Source organism: Mercenaria mercenaria, chromosome 2 (genome assembly GCF_021730395.1).
Source record: "Mercenaria mercenaria strain notata chromosome 2, MADL_Memer_1, whole genome shotgun sequence".
Taxonomy (NCBI): domain Eukaryota; kingdom Metazoa; phylum Mollusca; class Bivalvia; order Venerida; family Veneridae; genus Mercenaria; species Mercenaria mercenaria.
Window position 1 is genome coordinate 39,371,968 of NC_069362.1, and position 8,604 is coordinate 39,380,571.

The window sequence follows — 8,604 nt, forward strand, 5'->3', positions numbered from 1 at the left end:
CTATTAAGGTATTATAATTAATCCCATTTTTTTTCAATTATGTTTTTCATACCTTTGTTTTGAGAATGATACTTAGTACTCTTATGTCTATTTCGGCAGATTTGTCACATACAATCCCGAGGTAACGTATCTTTATTTATCAGCATTTTGCAGTAACATTTTGTGCGATGAATTATTATGTTCATTGTGTTAACGTTATAAATGATTGAAGAAATATTAACATACATATTATATTGAACGTATTAAAAAACAGAAACCTTCATATTTTATCAGCGCATGTTAATATAAAGCAATTTACCAATTAAACAAATTGTATATTACAGCTAACAATGGTACCTGGACCTACAAACATTTTCCATCTGATTTCGCTGACGACAATATGTGTTTTGCCTTCAACAGAATCATTTCCGATGCGAGTCAACAAAATTGCTTTACGCCCTTTGCCAATATATGCAGTACGTCATTGTCAAATCATATTTTGTACTTTTTCACATTTTTGAAAAGTAAGAACAACAACTTTGATTCAACTAAAACAGAATAACAGATAAAGAGAGAGGAAATATCAGCATGAGGCATAACTCTATATTGGTTAAATTTTGAATTATCTCACTTTTCTATTTTCGCACTTTTGTCAATACCTGTATATGGAAGTGACAAAAGGCGACAAAAAACAAATCTTTGTAACTTTCATGTAAATTAACAAGAATCAAAGCCTTGAGACGTCTGTTGGAGCGGGTTTGGGCAGATTTATTTTTTGTTTAAATGTTTGTGTACCTCAATGTTTTTCATTAGCAGCTAGGATAAAGCAGAGAGTATCTGAATTTACATTCTTGTCTATTTAAATGCCATGTCAACTGTTCAAAATGTAACTTTATAAAACAAAGACAGCACAAAGTTTGCATGCAAAACAAAAACAAAACTTCACTGTGAAAGATTAGCATTCACCACCTTTTCTTAATTAATATCTCACTTATAGATTACGCTGTTGATAATATTCACTAATGAGCAGCGCCATGAGAAAACAAACACAGTGTGTTTGCGACCAGCATGGATCCGGGCCAGTTTGCGCATCCGCATAGTCTGGTCATAATCCATGCTGTTCGCTTTCAAAGCCTATTGCAATTAGAGAAACCGTTAGCGAACAGCATGGATCCTCACCAGACTGTACAGATGCACAGGCTGGTCTGGATCCATGCTGGTCGCAAACGCACTATTTTGACTTTCTCACGGCGCGGCTCATTTGTAAGTTGATTTGAAAGCTTTGTCATGTATATTCATACTCACTTAAAATATCAAGAAAGGTATTTTACTATATAAAATACTTGTTTTGATCTGAATTTTATTTTTACAGAATTCTCCTTTACGTTCAGCGGCTCCTTCAGTTAATGCGGACCCTTTAGAGAATATAGGTTAGTACAGTTAATAATTGAAATGAAATTATTATGAATAATTTACAAATCATACGTTTGGACTGACTGTTGACTTCTTACGCTTCAGTGATTTGAGAAACATATAATTTTGAATTACTAAATGACTTTGTATTCTACACAAGAAGGACCTTCTATTTTTGTATGTTTTCGATCGTTAGTATATGGTTATAATAAGTATCCGATCTCTTTTCAAATGATATTCCCTTAAAGTAACTGTTAATAAAGTATAAAAATGAATAGTATGAGTTTCTGCAAACTTGTATCTCTATTTACTTGGATATCACTTTGAAACATCGAAACATGTGGGATTTGTTTTTCAGGTGTGGAATTTAGCCAGGGTTACCTCATGGAAGGTGATATCCGCATTTGGGATGGTTTTAATGCACAAGAAAATACCCTGACTGTAAGCTGATTATTACTGTGTAATAGTTTCTATCAAGAAAACAATACATGGAGATATATTTATTTCTAACATTTACAATCCTGCACGTTTGACGTGTCAAGGGACCTTCGATGGTAGACGCTTAAAATTGATTTTAATGTATAAATCTTGTCCCCAGTTATGGTTAAGTACTTCACTTAAACATCAACTTTCTTTTCTTACAATGCTGCAAATGGTGGCCGTAGAATGATGTCTGCCTCTTGCCTATTTCTGTATTTTGCCACAAATACCCGCTGCTTTCAGGCATATTCATCTCGACAGATCTCCTCTTTTGCTGCCCTTTTTCTTCTCCAATGGCAGTCCAACACATTACAGTCTATGTCTCTTTATAGGCGCCCTTTTTGTACTATAGTGGGAGTCCAACACATGACAATCTATGTCTCTTTATAGGCGCCCTTTTTGTACTCTAGTGGGAGTCGATCACATGACAATCAATGTCTTTTTATAGACTGCCCGTTTAATTCTCAAGTGGTAGTCCAGCACATGACAATCTGTGTCTCTTTATAGACCGCCCCTTTTTGTTCTCCATTAGTAGTCCATGACAACCGATGACAATTTATAGGCGCCCCTTTTTGTATTCAAATTAGAGTCGATCACTTGGCAATCCATGACTCTTTAGAGGCTGCCCTTTTTGTTTTCCAATTGTAGTCCATCACATGACAATCCATGTTTCTTTATAGGCGCCTCTTTTTTTCCACTATAATGGTAGTCCATCACATGACGATATATGTCTTCTTACAGGCGCCCTTTTTCGTTCTCCAGTGGTAGCCCATCACATCACAATGCATGTCTCTTTAGAGCCAGGCCTTTTGATACTCCAATGGGAGTCCACTGCATGACATTTTGTATGATGGCATTCCTATCCTTACCTCGTATACTAGTAGGCAAGACTTGGTGTAATCTTTTGCGTTTGATTTCTATGAAAAACTGGTCAATAGGGCTTTGCACTGGGAGTAGTACTTGGTTAGAAGATAGATAATAACTTTTGGAAACATCATGTCTGGAAGGAAATGACAAAGCTCCTGGCTAATGGTCATTATCAGATCAGTTCAGATATTGCTTTCATTTTTATCTCGGTCTTTGGACCATTTTGAGATGTTCTGGAGAACAGCACATGTTCATTACATTTTCATCAGCTCTCTTCTGCAGAGATACAAAAGATCTTCTTGATTCTGCGTTGATTTTGTTCTTATATACCTTTGGTCTCTGCTGGGTCTTACGTTTTTCTCTGATCAGCCTAGCATCACAGATAGCAAAAATTGGATAGGTAAAATCAATCACGTGTGTGTCACTCCATTTGAAATGAACAAGTTTCCGACAAGGCTCTGCAAAAATATGTTATCGTTCTAAGAAGGGCATCGATTGCTGAAATCGCGACGATGTGTACTAGTAAACACTGTCAAGATTTTAAAGTGCAATTGCATTTAATCATTTTTGTTCATAATTTCAGGATGGTAGTTCAAGTCAAACGTTAAACAGAAATCCAAATACAAATTCCAAAGAGGTAAAAAACAATAACTATAATTATCATTTTCAGCGGTAATATTCATGCACGGTTTTCGCGCAACATTTTTTTCTTTATTTGATGTAGAGAATTAACCGGAATTGGACTTATAAAACATTCTATAAAGAACCTATTTTGTTTTCCAAGTAAGAATGAAAGTATTGACGTTTGTTTTATTATCTTTGTATTGTATAGCAGACCAGTCATTCTTCGACATCACCGAAGTTAATTTATCTCATAGTAATGTCGCCTGATATTTAATATTACCATGCATACAAAGAAAAATCGATTGTTTTTGTATAAACAATATTGATGCAATGGTGTGTGGGAGGCGTTACATTCCTTGAAAAAAAAATACCAAAACAATTTTGGATGTTTACAGTGTTCTACTTAACATATACTAAATATTTGTTGTAACGCGAAATTGCGCGCGCGATTTTATTTAATGTGACTCATTACATTTTATTCAAATTCAACCCGTGTTTATATTCAACAAAGAAGATTGAAAATTTGACCTTATTACATCATACATCACCGACAATGGTAGGCCAGGAAATAGTATTATCAGAAACAGTTATTGTTGACAAAACAAAATCGTTTTTTTGGTTCAGATACTTATGTTGTTAACACCTTTGATTTTCGTGATATAATACCTACCCATCTAAATGATTAAACCACTATTATCATGTGTTGTCCCTTTATCAGCTCAGCTTGATATCAGTAACATTCTTCCCTCCAGTTCCATGGGCGAACTGCTGTTTTTTCTTTCTTTTTATATTTTTTCATTCAGATAAGAAATTCACTACGGTCAGAGAAAATATGGATAGAGAAGGTCATTCCTTATGAAATAGATCAAACATTTGGTAAGTCTATTTTCTTTTATTCAAGTATGATGTTTCAGCATTATTCGGACGAGACGATAATAAAGCTCATGAAATCACCTGTCTTCCGTTCTTACAGAAACATACAAAGAATACTTAATGAAAATTACGTATCTACTATATTAATTGTTTTCTTCTGTGTTATATTATACTTGTTAGATTTCTCAGACTTTCGCTATAAATTATTATTATTATACCAAATTTATATCGCACTCTTTTCATGCACTTTCACACGTTCAAGAGTGCTTTACAGAATAAATTGCAAAAATACAAACAAATATGTAGACAAAGATAATGCATTCCACATTAACAAAAATCATGAATGAAAACAAGTATAATTTAAAAAATCATGAAAGAAAACAAGTATAATTTAAAACAAGATAAAAACATCAATGTATCGGTCAGTTAACAAAATATTGTAAACAGAAGTGGTTTTTAGCAGGCTTTTGAAAGCAGCTAGCGTGTCAGCTTCCCTGATCTTGACAGGAAGGGAGTTCCAAAGCTTTGAAGCAGTGCACGAAAAGCTGCGATTGCCATACATCATGGTTTTAGATTTTGGCATAAGCAGTGACAGCGTGTCTTGTGATCTCAGGTTCCTGACCGGTTTATACACTTCTATCATATCCCTAATATAGGCAGGGGACTGATTGTGTAAAGCCTTAAAGGTGTGGGTCAGAACCTTGTACTGCACCCTGTATTTCACTGGCAACCAGTGAAGCTACTTCAGAACCGGTGTTATATCATTGCGACGGGGCGTCTTAGTGATTACGCGAGCTGCAGTGTTCTGGACATGTTGCAACTTGTTTAGTGTGCTGTTTGGTATACCACTTAACAAGGCATTACAGTAGTCTAACTGTGCAGTAACCAGGCTGTTTATAAGGGTTTTTGTGGCATCACTGGTAAAATACCGTCTGATGTGACCTATTCTGCGAAGTTGTGCATATCCAGCCCGGCACACTGAGTTGACTTGTTGTTCCATATCCATACTGTTGTCAAATACTGCTCCAAGATTCCTAACACATTTCGTGGATTTTATCATAGAATCACCGACCTTCACAGAAACGTCATCAGTGTACTTGGAGTTACGCTTTGATGTCAATAGCATTACCTCAGTTTTATCAGCATTGAGCTTCAGCATGTTGGCATTCATCCACGAGACAATTTCAGCCAGACAGCTCACAATGCGACGCAAAGCTGCACTTCTGGCCACAGCCTCTATTGTCTTAAAAGATAGTTATAATTGAGAGTCATCAGCATAGAAATGATGAAGAAGTCCATGACGTCTGCATATGGCACCCACGGGTTTAGTGTACATGATATAGTTCTTTGGACCAAGCACTGATCCCTGGGGCACACTGTTTTTCATCAACGTAGGCGTCGACAACTCACCATCAACGCATACAGTTTGACAGCGGTTACTGTATGCATTGAGAGACTATAATAAAAGACTTTGAAAGACAACATCTGAGTTTTTAATAGAAATAGTATTTATATTTAATTAGGTTCACGACAAAGTGATATGTATTATTTGTTTTTTTTTGTCAGATTCCAGAGAAAAGATGATCATTATAGATGCAATAAATGATGTAATGGCAGGTGTAAATAGATGTATCCAATTTGTTCCAAGGGAAAAACAAGAAGACTTCGTGTATATCTCTGGGCAAGAGAGAGGGTAACGTGTTTTTTCTCTAACAATTATACATAAAGGCCATGTAAGATTCAGATTTTTTTGTCTCTGCGTCAATAGTTTAAAGAAATGGTAATTTTAAAGCAGACTATGAAAATGCCTTTTAAGCAATAGTTTGACTTTGCTGTAGAAACTCTGCATGCTTAATCAGATTTACTTCTCAGTGTTTGTTTGTGCCACTTATAATTCAAAGGCGGTGTTCTACTGTGTTCTTTGTTTGTTTTATCCTCGTTGTCCTCGATATCGTGTACTTCGACTTAAAAGTTATCATGTGTAAAAATCTGTTATGTACCCGTCCATACATACACTACTGTAATGGGGTTTTCGTTCTGGGTACATGGTTATTCCTATAAGTTATGTGTCCTTGGTTTTGTGAACTGAATATTCCGCCGGAGGTGGAGGGATATATATTTAACGTTGTCCGGCCGGCTGTTTGTTTGTTTGTTAATCCGTCAGTCCGAGTGTGCTTTCAAGCGTGCTTCCGTGTATCTGTCCGTCTACATTTTAGATACAGAATTATAATTCGAAAAGTAATTTAGCTATCAACTAGCACTTGACTTTGTTCACATGTAGCATTATTCCCCTTGTCCAAGCTGAAGTACAGTTTTCTTCTTGATTTGGTAAAAATAGGGATATTTTACTGTATTTAAGCAACTAATTGACTGATCTTCATGAAACTTTACAAAAATTAGACCACAATAGGACATTGCCGCACGCATAAATTTTAAATGATCACGTCTGTAACTTCAGAGTTATTGCCCTTTGATAGTTTTACAATGCATATATTCTCACAAAACAAAGCAAACCACTAATGGATCTTCATGAAAGTTAAGATAAATATAGATCACTATAAGACAGTGGTGCATGCATATCTTTCGTCGGGATCGGCTCTGTAACTGTAGAGTTATTGCCCTTATATTGTTTAGAATTTGGGAAATTCTCACAAAACAAAATAACGTATCGATGAATCCTCATGGAACATAATACAGTATATACAGATCATTATAGAGCAGTGGTGCACGCTCAACTCCTGTCTTGAGTTATTGCTGTTTTCAGAAAATTGTCCCCATATTCACAAAACAACCTGTTTAGTGGGGGATTTAAATTCACTGAGTTTGCTAGTTGTAATTGTAGTTGTTGGAGCAGTGTTGGCAAGAGAGGTGGAAATCAAACAGTTTCGATTTCACGTAGATCTGGATGCACATCGAAAGGCATAATCATGCACGAATTACTACATGCTCTTGGCATTTGGCACGAGCATAGTCGAGCTGACAGAGACAAATACATAGAAATCCTTCAAAATAATATAAGACCAGGTATTGATTAGTTTCGCATCAATTTTTATTTCTAAAATAGCATGACTAACATATGATCCTTAAAGAGACATCTTTTTTTATTAAGACACTGCTTAAATAGTAAGTATATTTTCGTGAACATGGAAAGTTTGATATGAAATTAAATTACAATAATAATTTTCAGATTGAAATTAGTGCACAATGATATATTCATCTCTGGAAGTCAAAAATTAATCTGTTACCTGGACAAATCAGTACTGTTTATATGTGTGAAGGTACAGTCGTGTGGGACTGGAACCGAAGACATTGAGGTTAGGTATCGGCGGCACTGAAAGCCGTGTACGACCCATCAGATTTGAAATTGCAGACTATATTTCACAGAGATAACTGATATTTTTTATGCATGCATGCCTATCACCAAAATTTAAAAATCCAACACTTTTCGTATAATTTATGCAATAGTGTAAACAATATAATACGGATAGGGTAAGTTGCATTTTGTACAATTCTGTTTATTGATTCTAGATTATTTGAGAAATTTCAAGATCCAAAACCATGGTAAGCTACTAACCGCTTATGACTACTATTCCATAATGCATTACAAGACCAACCAGTTTTCAAAGTGTTCCATGTCGTTAAAAACAATAAGAGTAATTCAACCAGGAATCGACGAAACGAAAGTAGGACAACGAGAACAGCTCAGCGACAAGGATAAGGAAAAAGTCGCAACGCTTTATCAGTGTAAAAGAATTCAAACACATCAGTATTCAGCAAATAAAGGAATAACATTTAGGACAATGATGGGGAATCAAGCAAAAGCGTTCCGAGCAGTTGCAGGGAATAAAATAAATCCACTTGGTGCAATGTTTACATCTCCAGTATTAAATAACAAAGCAATGCTCCACTGTATGTATAAGAGATACCGCATATTTCAATAATTTATTAGGCTATGAGCCTGAGTGATAAAACTATTGAAAATTATTGATGATTGTGGAAAAGTGTTTGTTAAAACCAAAGTTACAACATTTTAATAAAGATGATAAATTCTGCCTAGCTTCATCTATAGACTAATAATAATATACCTAATATACATAACAGTCAAAATGAATAATTTGGTGTCAATTATGGCGGTCGAAAGTTATGATAAATGCCTATTGAAACCGTTCTCTTTATGTGTTCTTGTCGTACCTGAGTTAAGTTAAAGTCGCTATTGGCTGCCTATATGGGCGACTCCTCCAGAAGAGTGTTTTGAATTCTAACAACTACTTCCGGTTCTTGAACGTGCAATGTGTTAAGCAAATTTCACGGAACCTGAATTCAAAGCCAAACCCGATAGGCTTTTAGTATTTTTATAATACAGTCCAG

The 8,604-nt window shown here is 35.4% G+C and overlaps 1 protein-coding gene across 1 annotated transcript; it reads left to right on the forward strand.

Moving 5' to 3' along the window:
- The first annotated feature begins 3,869 nt into the window (after positions 1 to 3,869).
- Positions 3,870 to 8,404, forward strand: LOC128548455 (hatching enzyme 1.2-like). The gene is made up of 4 exons (XM_053523292.1): positions 3,870 to 4,239; positions 5,803 to 5,929; positions 7,079 to 7,260; positions 7,765 to 8,404. The coding sequence occupies exons 2-4, from the start codon at positions 5,817 to 5,819 to the stop codon at positions 8,175 to 8,177; spliced, it is 708 nt and encodes a 235-aa protein (XP_053379267.1). The 5' UTR covers positions 3,870 to 4,239; positions 5,803 to 5,816; the 3' UTR covers positions 8,178 to 8,404.
- Positions 8,405 to 8,604: the final 200 nt, after the last annotated feature.

Coding starts and splice junctions, on each gene's coding strand:
- LOC128548455 (XM_053523292.1), top strand. CDS start 5,817: ATGATCATTATAGATGCAATAAATGATGTAATGGCAGGTGTAAATAGA. Junction 5,930..7,078: donor ATCTCTGGGCAAGAGAGAGG/GTAACGTGTTTT, acceptor TTGTAATTGTAG/TTGTTGGAGCAGTGTTGGCA. Junction 7,261..7,764: donor TCAAAATAATATAAGACCAG/GTATTGATTAGT, acceptor TATTGATTCTAG/ATTATTTGAGAAATTTCAAG.